This window comes from Protopterus annectens, chromosome 11.part0 (genome assembly GCF_019279795.1).
Source record: "Protopterus annectens isolate FY-2018-M chromosome 11.part0, PAN1.0, whole genome shotgun sequence".
Classification (NCBI taxonomy): Eukaryota; Metazoa; Chordata; order Ceratodontiformes; family Protopteridae; genus Protopterus; species Protopterus annectens.
The window spans coordinates 208,790,788-208,809,981 of record NC_056745.1 but is presented as its reverse complement, the minus strand read 5'-3'; the positions used below and the strand labels follow the sequence as shown (position 1 = coordinate 208,809,981).

Sequence of the window (19,194 nt, the reverse complement as noted above, 5' to 3'; positions counted from 1 at the left end):
CACAGATATCCCATAAATGCTTGCTGTGACTACTTAACTAAGGGGTTTTTCATCATTCATTCTTTCATTCTTCAATACCTGCTTTATCAAAATTAGGGCTGCAAAGGAACCAGAGACTGTCCTGACTCTTAGTGGGCATAAGGTAAAAATAATATTCCTAGATGTAATACTACCATATTGCAGGATGTGGACACACATATACACTCAGTGCACTCACACACACACACACACACACACACACAGAAACACACACACACACACCAGTAGGCAGTCCGGAGGCTTGTCAATTGCCTTTGGAATACCCTGTGTATATTCATCCTAATGTACCTTGTGTGGTCTGTTATTAGACTCTTCTACTTCACAAGACAGCTATGATGCAGTGCAGAATATTTCAAATTGGAGTGTAGAGTTTTGTAAAATATCTTCTATTGTATTTTAATATATACGGTTGAAATAGGTCAATTTGCCATTATTCTACCCACCTTGTAAACAATGGAAATACACAGAAACATGTGCATTTAATCTTACATTCCTCTCTTTACAATTTGTAGAAATTATTTAAATTACAAACAGAGTAGCTTGGTTAGCAAGTTTAGTGCTGGATTTATAGATAGATCAGATGGGCATACCTAACTTGGGGGAAGGGAGTAGGGTGCTGAACAGGGATTTCCCAAAGCTCAGACTTAGACAGACTGCCAGGTAGGGCTTTCAGAATAACTAAGAGGCGGGCTGCATTAAGGTCCTGGGGTGGGCACATCCTCAAGGCACTCCTCATTACCTGTTCAGATGAAAAACATATGATGTCAGCATACTGGGAGGAGTGATAAGGTAAGGGGCTGTTGACCAGCTGCCCCATTCAAGATGGTTTCCAGTGTCATTGCCCACTGTGGATTCCCTTGTTCCACAGGCATTAGAAATATGCACCATAAAGCTGACTCCCAAGAAGTCAGGGGGCACACTTGGTACTAGTTTCACATCAGGGACAGCCTGACAGGAGCAGCTGGGGATTCTGGGATTGAACGATGAAGGTTCCTGGGAGAACAGTACTGGACTAAATGGAACTAAAGGGTGCAAATTACTTAAATCTTATTTTGATCCAAGTCAAATGTGAAAAGGGAATAAGTATGGATTAATGTCCAGTGTCCTTAACTGGGATTTGTAACCCTTAACTGGAATCTATATTAGGTTTATTATGCTCCTGAGAATTCATAACTTTTCACAATATAGTAACTTTTTTCACATTCAGTTTTACTAATTTATTAGTTCCTTCTTTGTCTTTTGAAGTGCTTTTATCTTGTGCTTAAGATATGTGATCAAAATTCACAAACATGTTTTGGGAGACCAAAATTAAACAGCATTAAACTCACCTTCAGCAACAGTTGTGATAAGAACTCAATCAACTGAAGAGGTGTCATTTCTTCAATATCTGCAGAGCTGAAGGAATATAGCTCTGATTCTTTGGCCTTTAATAAGAAATGAATAACATAAGTTGCAAATCAATATAGCAAACAATCTATATTCTTTGAATCCGTAGCAACCACTTAATCATTCTAGCACATTTATGGATTCTTCAAAGCTGTGAAATATTTAGATTCATAATCTTTAATCAACATTGAATTAGAATCCTGTTGGTTTAGTATTGTACCATTAAAGCTTTTAATATATTTTATATCTGTTGAACATAATTTTGAGAACAGAACCGCCTAAAATGAATAAAGATTTTGGCAGCAGATTTGGACAGTTTAGCATAGTTACTCAGTCCATTTTACCACCTGCTGGATAACTCAGATCCTGCTTATCCTACACTTTATTTCTATATTTTATATCATCATAAGAATTATAAGACTCTAGATATATGGCTAAATATAGAATAAAAAGTTGAATACACTACCCAGTGAAAACACAATAAGTCAAAGACAAAAAAAATTGATAATAATGGTTGCACTTCAAAATGTAAACTACTCAAGAAGCCTTTAACGTCTATGGTTATATTCTCTTACAGGCTGACTACTTTTAGCTCTCTTCAGTATGATCGATAAGATAATGTCTAATTTCCATCAGTTTGTAAGTATATATATATATATATATATATATATGTATATGTATATATAAAATTAAGAAGATGATACCTTAAAAGCTGCACCCAGTACTACAGAACTACTGGCGAGGTCTTCCCCACTCTTTTACTGGAGTAACAATGTTTTTCTTTCAGTACTACAGAACTACTGGTGAGGTCTTCCCCAATCTTTTACTGGAGTAACAATGTTTTGCTTTCAGTACTACAGAACTACTGGCGAGGTCTTCCCCAATCTTTTACTGGAGTAACAATGTTTTGCTTTCAGTACTACAGAACTACTGGCGAGGTCTTCCCCAATCTTTTACTGGAGTAACAATGTTTTGCTTTCAGTACTACAGAACTACTGACGATATCTTCCCCACTCTTTTACTGGAGTAACAATGTTTTGCTTTCAGTACTACAGAACTACTGACGAGGTCTTCCCCAATCTTTTACTGGAGTAACAATGTTTTGCTTTCAGTACTACAGAACTACTGGCGAGGTCTTCCCCACTCTTTTACTGGAGTAACAATGTTTTGCTTTCAGTACTACAGAACTACTGGCGAGGTCTTCCCCACTCTTTTACTGGAGTAACAATGGTTTGCTTTCAGTACTACAAAACTACTGGCGATATCTTCCCCACTCTTTTACTGGAGTAACAATGTTTTGCTTTCAGTACTACAGAACTACTGGCGAGGTCTTCCCCACTCTTTGACTGGAGTAACAATGTTTGGCTTTTCCCCTTGCTTCCCAGTATTTATTTATTTATTTTACAGTTTGTTTACTGGGATAGTCCATTGAGCCAAGAAGAGCCCATTTTCAATGGAGTCCCGGGGAGAAAAGCTCCATAAGATATTATACAATTAAAACAAATCGTTAATGATTAAGTAATACAGTATTAAAATGCAGTTTACAGTGGAAATTTAAAAGAAAATTTAAGAAAACATTAGTAAATATTTATAAATACATTTGTTTATACAATAGAAATATAACAGTAGAGGCAAAGGAGCTTCGCATAGGTATCATACGAGAGTTATAGTAGGATGGGGGTGCAGAAGTAATTAAGTGTAGAAGTAAGAAAAGAAGTAATAGTGCAAAGAAGTAGTGTATGAGGAGTGTAAGGAGGTGGGGAGAAAGGTGGATAGGCATAGTAGCTTAATGAGAGGTATGAGAAGAGAGAGGGAGGGAGAGTGAGAAACAGGGTATAATGCCAAGGGGAGTTATGTGGGGTGAGAGCAGGAACACTCCCAGAGGGATATGAGATGGGAATGAAGCAAGGTCTTAAAGATAGAGTGGTTATGGGTGGTATGAATAAGAGGTGGCAGGGAGTTCCAAAGCCATGCTAGAGAAAATTATAGTAGATGTTTGCCAGGTGGATGGGCAGTCTTGTGCAGTTCAGTCAGATTCTGGTTATTGGATCTCAGAAGTCTATCGGGTAGATGCATTTTGAGAGAAGAGGCAAGGGAGGGGCAGAGAAAGGGACTGAAGATAAGTTTGTGAGCATGAGTGAGTTGAATATAGGTAAGATAATTGGGCAGCTCTAGCCAATTTAGTTTGTGAAGGGCATCGCAGTGGTAGGTGGAGGATTTGTAGCCTGTAGCAAACTTGGAAATTTTGTTGTAACAAGAAGAGAGTTTTGTCTTTAGAGAAGATTGTAGGTTAGTAAGAAGTGGGGCACCTTATAAGAGGGAAGGAATGAGGTATGTGGTAGAGAGAACAAATTTAGTAGAGGGAGTGAGGTAGCGGTTGTGGTAGTAAAGCATACCAAGTTTTTGGTGGGTTTTCTTGATATACATTTGTAGGTGGATATCAAACAAACTGTTTGTTGATGAGAACACCTAGAAGTATGGCATGGAATACTATCTTGAGAGTGACATTGTTTTGGCTAGTAATGGAGAAAGAGTTCTTGACTATAGTGGTGTTTTTAGAGGGAGTAAATATCACAAGTTTAGTTTTGGATGCGTTGAGTGCTAGATGGTTATCTAACATCCAGCACTCAGTGGAAAAGAAGGCATCTAGGGTTAATTTTAAAAGAGTGGAGATGGAGGTGGCAGAACAGATGATTGTAGAGTCATCTGCATATTGGATAAGTTTAGCTTAGGGATGGATTGACGGAAGTCATTTATGAAAATGTTGAACAGTAAGGGACCTGATATGGAACCCTGGGGTACACCTGTAGGAGTATTAAGGAAGGAAGAGGTAGCTTTTTTTCCATTTGACAGCTTGTTGTCTGTTGGAGAGGTAACTAGTGAACCACTTAATAGAAGAGAAGGATAGATTATGATTAGAGAGTTTGGATAGAAGAAGGTTATGAGAGATAGTATCTAAGTAATATCTAAGTAGTATTGAAGGAGTATCAAAGTATCCGAGGCCTTAATTACGCATACTCCATCTGATAGGACTACTATGATGTCTACACCTATTGAAGCTATTATTTCACCTCATACAGTGTATTCCATTCCTGGGGGGTTGTGGTTTGCATTTTTTTTCATTTATCTAAAGTTATAAAGCTTACATTATACCTCCTGTGCTGAAAAGTCTCACAAGACGCTTTTCATTTTTCCTCATTCTGTTGTATATGTACCCTGATAATGTTGTACCTTCAGCAGAAATGAGCAGGTTTCATTGCAGGCTTCTGAGCATTACTTGCAAACACAACGAAGTAGACTAATCTCAGTAATGACAGCTACGTTAACCCACCCATTGTCATTACTGCAGCTGAGAGAAACACATGTACTATGTCCCTCTGCATTATTTTGTTTAAATATTTCTTTCATACTTACACCATAGAGTCCACACCAAGTGTTTTTAATTTGTCCATTAACCCTTTGATGGTTTACTAAAATGTAATTATTCCTTGTCCATAGCCCTGACCTGATCTAATGCTCTGATTCCGCAGTAGAATAGCTTTCATAATATGTATCAGTACTTGGAATAACAAGGCCCTAAACTGTCTACTAGGTCATCTGCCATTAATAGTTTATTTACTCTTGGGCAGCATCAAAGCAAGCTTTAAAGTTGGTATGTACATTACTGGTAAACTGCTATTGAGAGTGCAAACAGGTTATTTGAATGCAATCAAAACAAAAAGCAGTTTGCTAAAAAGATGAAAGGTGATTAAAAAAACCCTTAAAGTGATCTTAATTCTTCCTCCTCCCACCCAGAGGTAGAACAAATTCAGACTTGATGATATGATGTAGGGGATTGGGAAAGCAGCCCCTAAAATGGAAGGTGTAGAAGGCAAGATGGCAGTGACTGACTGCATAACCTAGACTTTGTTTTGCTCAGTGCACATGCAGCAAGGTTCAGTTTTCATAAGAATGAATTAATCAAATCATTATTTTAATTATATCAGTGCTGCCTTCACTACTTGCTAAGTGTTTAGACTTTTGGACAGTTGGGTTGCTTGCTTTGCAGCACAGAATTTACCATTGTTTTATGCAAGCAATAATGCCTGCCAGGGTGAGTGTTACTGGGGGAAATAATGTTTGCCCAAGGGTGTTGTGAGGCCCAACATTGTACAGAGAGGACCTCTATACCCCTGAATGATTTTAGTTATCCAAATAATACTCACCCTGGAGGGCATTTTTGTACTTAGACAATGGGCTAGCTGTCAAATTGATTCATGTTAGCTTTTTTATTAGTATATACATTTTTTATATTTTGATGTAACTTAATTTCTCCTCCTAATGTTTCATGTTGACAAAGCATATGTAATTGTTGTTGGAGGATATATTGTACATCCAAAATATAAGTTATGTAAATATTTAGTATTAACACACATGCGCACACACACAGACACACACGTACACACGCACTCATGAACACACACACACACACACACACACGCACACACACACACACACACACACACACACACACACACACACACACACACACACACACACACACAATCTACCCAATTGCAGCCACTTTCTTGACTAAATGCACCTCCCCTGTCATTGTGATCAGATGAATGGAAAAAAATCACAAATTGTAAAGCACTGCAGTACCTTCCCTAGACTATCCCTGATTTTGCAAAATATCTCTGATTTGCCTCCTTTATTTCCTGCTAAATCACTGAGGATTACAGTTAGTCAAAGAAGGTTGACATTAAAGTTTCATACTTTTTATTGTTCAGATAGTGCGTGTTGATGGAAAAGCTCCTTAAGGAAAAAAATCTGATTGGCCCAGAATGATACCGCAGTACAAGGACAAAATGACTGACTTCAACAATTGGCTAAGCTTCTGGTGTCATTCTAAGGGGATCCAGTATCTTTCTGCTTGGGATGACATGGTTGACAGACCACGATGCTTTGCCACAGATGGCCTGCACCTGTCGCCCCTGGGATTCCGGATACTGGCTAAGGTTCTTGCTGCCTCTATAGTGCCTTTTATAGGCAAGGTTCAAATAACAAATTCACCACCGTAACAGGAACAAGCAAGCAAAAACTGAGGGTAATGCTACTCAATGCTGGAAGTCTAAATCTCAAAATGCACTCACTTGAGGCACTCCTTAAAATGGAGAACATCGATAGCTGTGCAGTGATTGAGACCTGGTTCAAGGCTCCAGAGAGCATCCCTGCACTACCAGGCTATAACTCATACCACACTTTTCGGCCATGTAACCTGGACCGAAACACCAAAGGTGGAGGTGTGTCCATATTTATTAAGCATATCCACACCTCCAGGCTAGTTGCTCAGCATAATGCATCCAAGGTTATCCAAGTGCAACTAACTTTGGGCAAAACTGCAATCCAAATTGTAGCTTGCTACAGATCCCACACCATGCCCCAGGATTTCCACTCCTCTTTTCTTGATGTACTGGAAAATATTAGGGTTCAACCAAACACCCTAATAATTGGTGACTTCAACTACCCCACCATTAACTGGGAAAACTACTCGTGTACCAACTCCTTAGCTCAACACCTTCTGAAATTCATAAACTCCAATGCCCTGGATCAACTTATCCACTCCCCCACCAGGGGCAACAATATCCTAGACCTAGTCATTACCAACATGAGTGACTGGTGTTCCACACCTGAAGTCAACTCCTCGTTGGTCTGATCTGACCATAAGCTAATCAGCCTTGATATCCACATCCCACCCCCATTAAGGAAACCACAGTAAAAAATTTCTCCAAAGCCATCTTCATGCTTCTTAAGACAGAAGTGGTGAACTTCATTACACCCATGCAGATGCACAATACAGTTACAACTGCTGAATCCTACACAAATGCACTCTATAAGCACTTACACGAGTGCATGGATCGTGCTATCTCAAACAGAACCAAGATGCTATCCTCCAAAAAAAGGAAGCCAATCTGGTGGTCCCCAGCCATAAACAAACTGTACAACAGAAGGAAGAAACTGTTGCAAAAGAGAGTAAAATCCCATGAGTGGAGGAGCTCCCTGGTCAGTCTCAGTAAGAAGCTGAGATCCCTTATAAGATCCTACAAAGCTAGCTACGAAAACAAAATTGCCACTAATTCCAAGGACAACCACAAAGCATTCTATAGCTATGTCAAGAATCTCGATGGCAACAGCCAGATCTGCTCTGAGTTACAGCACAAAGGCACGAAAATTACAGAACCAACTGATATTGCCAACATCCTGGCAGATAGGTTCAGTGCTAACTTTACCCCCCCTCTCACCCCCTAAAGGGCCCATATCTATACAGGAAGAATGCAGAGTCCCTGTAATCACAACTACGCAAGTAAAAGCTGCACTCTCTAAAGCCAAAAACACAGCATCCATGGGACCAAACAACATCCCAGGCTGCGTTTTACACAAACTTCAGAACGAACTGGCTCCCCACTTAAGCACCATGTTCAATAATAGCCTCTCATCAGGCTTTGTGCCCACTGAATGGCGCTCAGCAACAGTTATCCCACTCCACAAAGGGGGAGCCACCACTGATCCCAGAAACTATCGACCTATTAGCCTGATGAGCCTGGTCTGCAAGGCCATGGAACGTATCATCATGGAACTCATAAAAAAAGAAATTAGTAACCTACAAACTCTGGATCCCACCCAGTTCGGGTTTGTGAAAGGCAGATCATGCCTCCTGAACCTGATCGACTTCTTTGAGGCAGTCACCAAAGCGTAGATGAAGGTAAGGTGGTTCACACAGCCTATCTTGACCTCGCCAAGGCTTTCAACACCATCCCCCATTCTGGAATTATAGCTAAACTCACTAAACTAGGTATAAATCCCTACATCACAAGATGGGTTGCCAACTGGCTCACTGTCAGAACCCACACTGTAAAGGTTGCAGACTCCAAATCTGTCCTCAAAGCAGTGACAAGTGGAGTACCACAGGGTTCCGTCCTGGGACCTTTCCTGTTTGGTATCTACTTCTCTGAAGTACAGGCTAACACAGAAGGCCTCTGGCTAATGAAGTTTGCAGATGACTGCAAACTAGGAGCCATAGTCAAGTCCCCAAATGATGTGGACATCCTACAGAAGGTCCTCGTTGAGACAGATGCCTGGTGTCAGAGCCATGGCCTCAAGCTCAATGCCAAAAAGTGCAGTGTCATCCTCTTTGGTAAAAACTCTGTACCCATGAACTACCACATAGGCAGCAATCTATTTAATACTGAAAGCGTGATAAGAGACCTTGGGACCCAGGTGGACAGTAGTCTCTCCTTTGATAGTCCCATCACCACAGTAGTCAGGAAGTCTTTCTACATGACACACCTCATCATAAAAGGGTTCTCATCCAGGAAAAAAGAGGTCATTGTTCCCCTCTACTCGACACTCATTAGACGCATTATAGAGTACAACACCCCTTTTGGAATGTACCTCACAAGACATCTGCAGCAGCTGGAAAGGCCACAGAAGTACCTCACAAAGAGGATTACTGGCCTAAAACAAATGCCCTACACTGACCGCCTCAAAAAACTCCAGCTTTACTCTGTAGCATATCGCCTACTCCGAGGTGATCTCTGCCTAACATATAAAGCTATGTCAAACCCAGAGCTGTTGGACATGCTACACCTAAAGAAATCCCAATCCCTCCGAGCTACACACTCTAGGGACCTAAACCTTGTCACCACAATAAACAGGACATGCTGGAGGGATAGATTCCTGTCCCAGATACTTCCCATACCCTGGAAAAGGCTACCCATCTATGTCAAGCAAAGTTCTTCATTAGCACTTTTCAAGAAAAATCTTGATGAGTGGATGGGAAATAGGAAATACACCCCAGGGATAACGTCTGTGTCTCTGCTCGACAGTGGCACAGGAAAATAACTTTCTTGGGTGGCGTAAGCCAGGGAACCTTGTTGGCTAGGCTTACGTAGGCCCTTGGGCCGATAGCCTAGTACCTACCTATGAACCTAGGTATGCAGTCTCTCACTCTCTCTCTCTCTCTGTCTGACACACACACACACACACACACACACACACACACACACACACACACACACACACACACACACACACACACACACACACACACACACAACAGAATTGATTTTTTTAATTTTTTTTAATTGTGCTTATCAAGATTTAAGTAAAATGGCAGGTCCTTGTAATTGCTATTACAGTTACTTTTACTTGTTGCGCTTTATTTTTTAATTTACCTTTTTTATATGCTTGTTAAAAGCAAAGCCACATTTAGCAAGCATAAAAAATGTCTGCCATTTGCTTTTTTTCTGCCCGAGCTTTACAGCAGCTTATTATGCTGCTGTGAATAGGCGGGTTTGTTTTCTATTGGGCTTTATTTGTACATTAACACCCTTTTCTGCAATCAGGGTGAGAATATACATTCTACCAATTGTCTAAAGCCCTTATAAGAATTCCATCTAACTCTGACCACCAGCTTTACTGTGTCTCTGTGAGTTTACACTGAACTATTCCGCCTACCTTTGCCTAGTGTAGATTTTCACTTGTGGTTTTCTGAACTAGACTTATTTGGGAAACTTGCATCCTTGTCTCCTTTCTTTGACTTCAGAGCTTTGGCTGTGGGGTTTGCCTGGTCTGTTGAACAACTTAACTAAATTGTTTGCTCATTACCTGACAAAGTCCTGTTTATTGGATTGAGTTAATCAGTAATTTGAAATGTTATTTATTTATTATTTGTTTGTTTTTCTCCTTCGCCTCTAATGTTGCTGATGTTTCCTAACTTGCTAGAATGAAAAGGTTCTTTGGGGTTAATTCCTCTCCTTCCCATCCTCTGGAGTTTGGAGGGGTTCATCAGGGCTGTATAATGGAACCATTGTCATTCATCATGTATATATACTTCCCCCAAAGAAGCCATTAGGAGGAGGAATATGCATTATCATTGCTATGCTGATGAGACACGTTTCAAAAGCATCAGTGTCATAAATTCTATTGCTGATTATCTGAGTCATCAGTGGCTGCATAGTAATCAAAAACAGTGGCCATAGCATTTCATGCAGCTCTGAATGATTTCATTTCTTCTGTCCTTAACCCTTAAATTAACTATGCGGGTGATAGGCTGAAGTTTATTGTGAAGGAGTATAATGTCGGAATTCTCTGTGATTATGGACTGTCATTTAGGAATTAGAAGACTGCTGTTATCAAGTCTTCCTGTTAACAACTAAAGAATATCACATGGTTCAAGCACTTTCTTCCCAGTGGACCTCATATTGGTTGGTCATGCCTTGGTCTCGTCATGTCTTAATTCTGGTAAAGCCTTAAAACTTGGGGTTGCCTGCCATTAAACTTGACCATCTTCATCTGGTACAGTGATAACATTAATAATATACAACAGAAAAAAAGAGATACTGTTTTCTTTTCAGAACTCACTTTGATCATAAAATAACCGTAGGTTAAATAAAGATCAGAAACTATGTGGATTTCATATCAAATATTTTAGATCTCAGCTTGATTGCAAAGTGTGAATGCAATAATAATAGACTCTTTAATTTGGTCAGAAAATCTAATGGGAAACTGGGAATTTTCTTATCAATAAATACTGAAGTTGTAAGGTAGCAGTAGGAGGTAGCTAATATACATCCAGAAAACAAATTGTGAAGAGTTCACAATAACCAAAGGTATGAATCAGAGCAGTACAGATACAGACACAGTAACCCAAGGTATGTGTAAGAGCAATACAGAGACAGGCACTATAGCCAAAGGTCTGAGTCAGAGCAGTACAGAGACAGGCACAGTAACCAAAGGTCTGAGTCAGAGCAGTACAGAGACAGGCACAGTAACCAAAGGTGTAAGTCAGAGCAGTACAGAGACAGGCACAGCAACCAAAGGTCTGAGTCAGAGCAGTACAGAGACAAGCACAGTGACCAAGGGTATGAGTCAGAGTAGTACAGAGACAGGCACAATAACCAAAGGTCTGGGTCAGAGCAGTACAGAGACAGGCACAGTAATTAAAGGTGTAAGTCATAGCAGTACAGAGACAGGTACAGTAACCAAAGGTGTAAGTCAGAGCAGTACAGAGACAGGTACAGTAACTAAAGGTGTAAGTCATAGTACGGAGACAGGCACAGTACCCAAAGGTCTGAGTCAGAGCAGTACAGAGACAAGCACAGTGACCAAAGGTATGTGTCAGAGCAGTACGGAGACAGGGACAGTAACTAAAGGTGTAAGTCAGAGCAGTACGGAGACAGACACAATAACCAAAGGTATGAGTCAGAGCAGTACAGGGACATGCACAGTAACCAAAGATGTGAGTCAGTGCAGTACAGAGACAGGTACAATAACCAAAGGTATGAGTCCGAGCAGTACAGAGACAGGCACAGTAACCAAAGGTGTGAGTCCGAGCAGTACAGAGACAGGCACAGCGCCCAAAGGTATGTGTCAGAGCAGTACAAACATAGGCACAGTGACCAAAGGTATGTGTCAGAGCAGTACAGAGACAGGCACTATAGCCAAAGGTCTGAGTCAGAGCAGTACAGAGACAGGCACAGTAACCAAAGGTCTGAGTCAGAGCAGTACAGAGACAGGCACAGTAACCAAAGGTGTAAGTCAGAGCAGTACAGAGACAGGCACAGTAACCAAAGGTCTGAGTCAGAGCAGTACAGAGACAGGCACAATAACCAAAGGTGTAAGTCAGAGCAGTACAGAGACAGGCACAGTAAACAAAGGTCTGAGTCAGAGCAGTACAGAGAGGCACAGTAACCAAAGGTCTGAGTCAGAGCAGTACAGAGACAGGCACAGCAACCAAAGGTCTGAGTCAGAGCAGTACAGAGACAAGCACAGTGACCAAAGGTCTGAGTCAGAGCAGTACAAACATAGGCACTGTGACCAAAGGTATGTGTCAGAGCAGTACAGAGACAGGCACTATAGCCAAAGGTCTGAGTCAGAGCAGTACAGAGAAAGGCACAGTAACCAAAGGTATGTGTCAGAGCAGTACAGAGACAGGCACTATAGCCAAAGGTCTGAGTCAGAGCAGTACAGAGAAAGGCACAGTAACCAAAGGTCTGAGTCAGAGCAGTACAGAGACAGGCACAGTAACCAAAGGTGTAAGTCAGAGCAGTACAGAGAGGCACAGTAACTAAAGGTATAAGGCAGACTAGTATAGAGACAGGGGAAGACACCTGTTATAGAACTACAGATATGATGATTGCTGCTACTTATAAAAGTAAAAAAATAGAAAAAAACTTAAGATTCATGACTATCAGCATATCTTGCAGTTTCCTCCACTGAACTGAGGAGAACCTAACTAAATCCTTTCAATTATGTTATAGAATGTTAACATGTGGATGTGCACCTGACCTATATCAACAGGTTGTAGTAGTGTGAATTTACAAAAGCGGATGGGGTGGCATAGTTCAGGCCCATCAGACTGACCAAAATTTTATGTAAAATAATTTGTAGAGTTGTACTGGACATTATCCAGAATGACTCTGGGGACCTACTTCTATTAGGTATAGAACAATATGTTTTTAAGGGAAGATTTTGCCTTTTGAATAGTGGTATCCTGTGTTGAGGTAACAGAAACACACAATGAAGATCTGAAAAACCAAAGAAGTGGTAAAAGTGCCTCAAAGTGAACCAGTAAATGAAAAATAGGTACCGGAGGTTCCAACCAGTTCCAACACAAGTTTCTTTATTAGCGAAAACCACAGAAACACATCAGAAACACATACACATTGTTCACATACTCCTTTAATGTTTCCGTCATAAAAACTTCATCAGATGAGCGTACTAACCTTTGAAGCTTGTTTAAAAACCTTTTTGTCCACCTAATTAACCAATACAATACTATAATAAATTAAATATGTTAATGAATCATGAATATTAAAATATTGGCATACCAAGTGGAATCAAAATAATTTTAACATTTGCATTAACCTTTTATAAGACATCATATTCCCTACTTACTTTGAACTGTGGATGAGTGAATAAAATATAATAATAAATATAAATAAATAAGTAATAAGTTAATAAATGCAATTTAATACTTCAAGAAAATTCATTTGTATATAAAATAAAATAATGTGATATCACCATCTACTGGACAAACATGAAAATACACATTAATCTAAAATTAACAGTAAAAAAAAATTCTTAACCATATAGATAGATAAAACCAATGTTGTCGTTAAAAACGTTAAAATGTGTAATTAAATAAAAATGTAATATAAATATAAATATATTTACAGTTGTATAACCTTTATAAGGAAATTACTTCATAAATGTTTGTTACAGTTTGACTGATCTGAGCTTTAATACAGGTAACAGTGAAACTGATGATGTTTTTATGCCGAAAACGTTAAAGGAGTGTGTAAATAATGTTGATGTGTTTCCGATGTGTTTCTGTGGTTTTTGCTAATATAGAAACTTGTGTTGGAACTGGTTGGAACCTCTGGTGCCTATTTTTTGTTTATTGAAGAACCGAGAGTTCATTTGGCTTATTTTATCAGCACAATTCCACCAAAGGGAATGACTGAAGAACCGAGAGTTCATTTGGCTTATTTTAGTTTTGTTAATGCATTCAGCACAATTCCACCAAAGGGAATAACTGACAAAGTAAAAGCATCAAATTGCAGTTCATATGCAGTCAGGTAGGTACACACAAATTCAGCAAGAGGACATAAGAATTCAAGGTGGGCATACCCGTCTACCCAATGAGAGTTATCACTTGTGTCCCACCAATACCTCTCCTGGGGCTACTGCTTTTTGGGCTTCTCATCGGAGGTATAAAACACTGAAATGTTCTGTGGATAAGAAAATATGCTGAAAACTGCAAACAGGAAAACATAATTATTTCAGTAAAAGATGTTAGCATTTTCCAGAGAGTCAATAAAAATGTATAGCTGGCACAGTTACAATGATATGACCTGTAATGCTAATAGCAGCACCATAAGACTCAGCAAAATAGGTTATCGATTTCGATTAGAAAATAATGGATCATATCATAAAAATGAGCCACCATTATTGTTTTAGGAATGACAGACAACTATTCAAACTTAGCCAGCACGCACCTACAAATGTCAAAAAAGAATATCCTGTAGGCCATCTTATTCTAAAAGGCATTCCTGGAATATTACTCTATCATGTTACATGTCAAGTGGCGTAAATAATCATTTAATACAATGCTGCATTTTGATGTCTTCAAACAAGTTAACTGAAACGGTACAATGATGCTTTATTAAAACATTGATATTGCAGAAAAACAAGAGCTATTCATAAAGGCTTTAAGAATTGCCATTATATTTCATTTAGTATGAGTAAATTAAAGCCTTTGCCTGGTCTGTAATGCAATGTCTGATTCAGTTCTATGTGAAAGTCCAGTCTGGCGTTAGCTCCTCCAGCAGTTTGCTCCAGGCATAGACTTTCAAAAGCTGGTTGGTGCTTCTCATGTTGATAACACAAGGACCTGCTTACGGACACCAGTGATTAAAGCTGTCAAGTTAAAGAAAGAGGCCTTCATGCTATGTTGGCAGAGGTGTCGCTACATCTGAGTAATAGCTACTTTCAGTCAAAAACGTCCCAAAAATTGCAGTTTGCCAAATTGAAGACCTGTACTTAACAGATGGTGCAGACAATTAAGACCATGAGCTGTAGTTCCTATGTTTCAGGGTTTGATTTTTTTTCAGTTCTCATTTTTTTTTTGTATGATCTTGAGCAAATTAAATAAACAGAGAAGCAGTAGTAGATTAAAAGCGTCCAGGAGAACAGTAAAATACCCTCGTATCAAATCTTCAGGACACCACCACAGCAAATGCGATACTTTGAAACTCTTTATTTCACCATAAAAATATAGCTATATTTTTATGGTAAAATAAAGAGTTTCAAAGTATCACATTTGCCGTAGTGGTGTCTTGAAGATTTGATACGAGAGTATCTTGAGCAAATTACTTAAACAGACAGGGGCAACTGGAAATTTAGGCTGGACTTCAAGCCTAGTAACTACCTATGAACAATTTTGTCAAGTTGATGAAGAATGACATTTGGATGGCTTCAAGGTGGTCTGGCAGACCATTTGGCAGCTCTTTTCAGCAGGGCATGAGAAAAGCTGATCTCAGCCAGGGACTGTGTCAGGATGTAGAAGGACTACTTTGAGGTATACTTGAACGTAGTAGATATTCCCTCTTTTGAGGAGACATTGTCAAGGGAACTAGTGGGACTATCACCATTTCTATGTAGAGGGTCACGGCGACAGTTAAAACAATTTCAAGGTGACAAAATTGTGGAACTGTGGGAGTGGATGAGATTTGATTAGAAATGCCCAGGTTGTTGGATATTGTCAGGGTACTATGATTAACATGTCTTTCACTGTTACTTGGAAGACAAGGACAGTTCTGCTGAATTGTCAAACCGAGTTGGTGACCACCATTTTTAAAAAAGGGACTGGAGGGTGTATATCCTGTTAGAGAAGGATAACCTCTACATTCCATAGAGCCTTACATGTGCTGTTACTGTTATCTAGTCTAATGCTTATGAAGCAACATTTCTGAGACAGTATAATATGTATATTCTTAACAAGTGATATGCTTTGCTTATAATTGCATAATAAAAGACTGAAAGTTAAATTATAGGCTTGTTGTTACAAATAACAGTTACCTGTAGGAAATATATGCTTGTCCAGAACCATGGGAAAAAAGTTTTATATTTCCATATATGGCAAACAATCTGGAAAGGTTTAGAACCAGACAAAATTATATGCATTATTCCCTACAGCCTTCAGTGTTTTTATGACCACTCTGTTCCGGATAAAAAAAAAAAAACTGTATTGCATTGAAAACTGGCAACTGAACTGTAGGAAAGTACATTCCTTGCATGAATGGCTGCCGTAGTGCATTTCAGATTTAAGTTTAACCTGATTTCTTGTACATTAAAAGCTGGTATAAGTTAATATCATTCTAGAACAATGCAATGATTGTTTCTGTTTAAAGTACGAATCATGCATTTTCACTGTTAATTTACTACTTAAAAATGTCTGAGTAGCAGTACTATGTGACTTCACAAAATGCATAAAACTAAAATAAATCCAACAGTCAACAGTGAGAACAGCCATTCTAGAATCTCCATAATACAAAGGGAGTTTTAGAAATAAAACATACTTTGCTCCATCTCTGGCTGAGAGTAGTGCATTTATCTGCCAAAGTAGTATCGTACCTATAAAAATATAGAACAGAATGCAAAACATTAATTTTGATATATGCATAATTAATTTGTTTCCCCATATCCCAAATTCATAATGCATTACCTTCATTCTGTAACTTGCCAAAGTTGAATAATTACCAGTGAAATAAAAATACTGGAACCTGAGTAAAAATGTATTAAAAATTAAGAAAAAAAAACAAGCCTCCCATGCACCCCCCCATGTCATGGGCAAGCCACCCACACCCACTGAACTTATATATACTAATTCCTAGATTGCCATATCTCAGAGAAAAGGGTATATTCCAAGAAATTGTACCTCGGACTTAGTATATGTAAGGCTGCTCTTTCAGCCATTCAGTCACTGTGTTTCAGGACTCAACTCTAGGGGGTCCCTGACATTTCAAATGGTTACCAAATGCTGCTGTGGATATGTCAGAAATGTGTAGAACCATTCAGCCTGGGTCATTTAAAAGCAATTACATGAAAGAAATGACAAAAGATGAATCAAGAGAAACAACAATCAGATCTGAGTGAGCACCTGTTGAAACAGCACTCAAATGAACATTATTTTGGAGAACATTCATTGTTTTAAGTCTTAAAAATGTTATGTTCCACACTTATTTTTTTGGTTTTTAGTTTCAGTCCATGTTTTGCCACCAGAATCAGAAATGTATGCAAGAACTAGAGCATTGCAGAGGTAATTCAAGGTAGGATAAATAATGAAATAAAAGTATAATGATTTCTCCTGCTACTTACAAAATAGTTTTCCTTTGCACCATTTTAACCATGATCAATGACCAGTCACTTGACTGCTGTTTGCACAACATTTTCATCTTCTGCTTGGTTCCATGGATCCTCTAAGTATGGTATGCAGGTAGCAGGGATATGATCTGTGCCTCATGGGCAAGAAGGGGATCACATGAAATTGTGTAGAGGAAGAACCCAAAACCTATATTCTGCTAAGCCAGAATCAGAGGAAATTTTCATTTTTTAAGCAGCCTCAATAAAAAAATGTTAGAATGCCATATACAGTCACTGTACTGAAGAGGTCAACTTGATACACAGCAGGCAACAATAAGAAATTTACTGGCAGTGAATTTTAAATTTTTTTCTTACCTCAGGGGACTGGGGATAATATTTTTTTAATCTGGTTACTGATACAGAATCATAGATCACATCAGCTACAACTGTGCATTAGTAACTAGTACAACAACCAATGAAATGTTATTACTATAAGTTGTGTTGCGTGTGAATTATAGAATTATAGGGACAGATAACAGTAAAGGAATCCGCCCCCATCTAGCATGAGGTTACGTTTCACTTGTTTGGTCGATAAAGTGAAAAATAGTGTGGTTTGTGTAAAAGGCAGTTTGTGCAAACATTTGATTGAGTAACTGCTAGTTTGGTCAACAAAGGTAAGTGGATTTTTGTAGGGATGGGAATTTCCATGTGTGTGTGTGTGTGTGTGTGTGTGTGTGTGTGTGTGTGTGTGTGCGTGCGCGCATGGCTGTGTGTATGTGTGTGTGTGTGTGTGTGTGTGTGTGTGTGTGTGTGTGTGTGTATATATATTAGGTTTGGAGTAGGTATTAAGTAAGGAGATAGATTTAGTGTATGTGTAAGTATGTATTTATGTGTTATGGTTAGAATTATGGTCAGATAAGGTAATACATTTAGGGCATGTGTGAGTTTTTGAATAAGAGTTTGAGTAAGGCAAAGGCAAAAGAATCCAGCCAATGACAGTTTAAAATGAGCACTTTTGTAAAGTTTAATAACTAAACTTCAAAAAGCAGTAACAAATTAAACGTTTAAATACCCCTCCTAAATCACATGATTTGCCAAGTGACAAATGATCAAAAAAATCATTTCTACAAAAACTTGTCAGATTCCAAAAATAAAATATAAAAAAAGAACCAATGATCACACAGTATACAACTACAAAGAATGCCTAGGATAATTCACCACATGTTTAGTAGAGGGATTGCTCATACAGAACATGATCAGAGGGGAGGTCCACAATCTTTCAGGTTAGAGCAATGTGAACTTTTCTGGCAGTTCAGAACGTTTTCTTATAATCAGCCAGGTTTAAATGATGTGTGCTCTTTAGCTTACATTTTAAAATTAAGAAGTTTAATATGATGACAGGAGTTAAGTACAATTCTAGTATAGCTGTATACTGTGTGCTATCATTATTTATTTTTGTTTTATATTTTATTTTTGGAATCTGACATTAGGTTTTTGTAGAAATAATTTTTGATCATGTGACACTTGGCAAATCATGTGATTTAGGAGGTGTATTTAAACGTGTTTAATTTGTTACTGCTTTTGTCTGATGAAGTTTAGTTATTAAACTTTATGAAAGCACTCATTTTAAACTGTCATTGGCTGGATTCTTTTGCCTTTGCCTTAGTTTTGTTTTTTTCTTAGTTTGTATCTCTTCTACTTGTTATTTTAGGGTTAGAGTAAAGGCTAGGTAAGGGAAATATTAAGTATACATGCAAGCGTGTTTGTGTAGGTTAGGGTTAGAGTAAAAGCACAGATGTGGTGGGTATGTGTGTGTGTGTGTGTGTGTGTGTGTGTGTGTGTGTGTGTGTGTGTGTGTGT

At 38.8% G+C, this 19,194-nt stretch overlaps 1 protein-coding gene across 1 annotated transcript in view; it reads right to left on the bottom strand.

The window, feature by feature from the left end:
• Positions 1-19,194, bottom strand: part of LOC122814922 (leukotriene A-4 hydrolase-like) — a 334,501-nt gene that overhangs the window by 42,823 nt on the left and 272,484 nt on the right. The window contains exons 15-16 of the mRNA XM_044087186.1: positions 16,551-16,605; positions 1,368-1,463 (exon numbers count right to left, since the gene is read on the bottom strand). Coding sequence (XP_043943121.1) covers positions 1,368-1,463; positions 16,551-16,605 — 151 coding nt within the window. The remainder of the gene's footprint in view (positions 1-1,367; positions 1,464-16,550; positions 16,606-19,194) is intronic.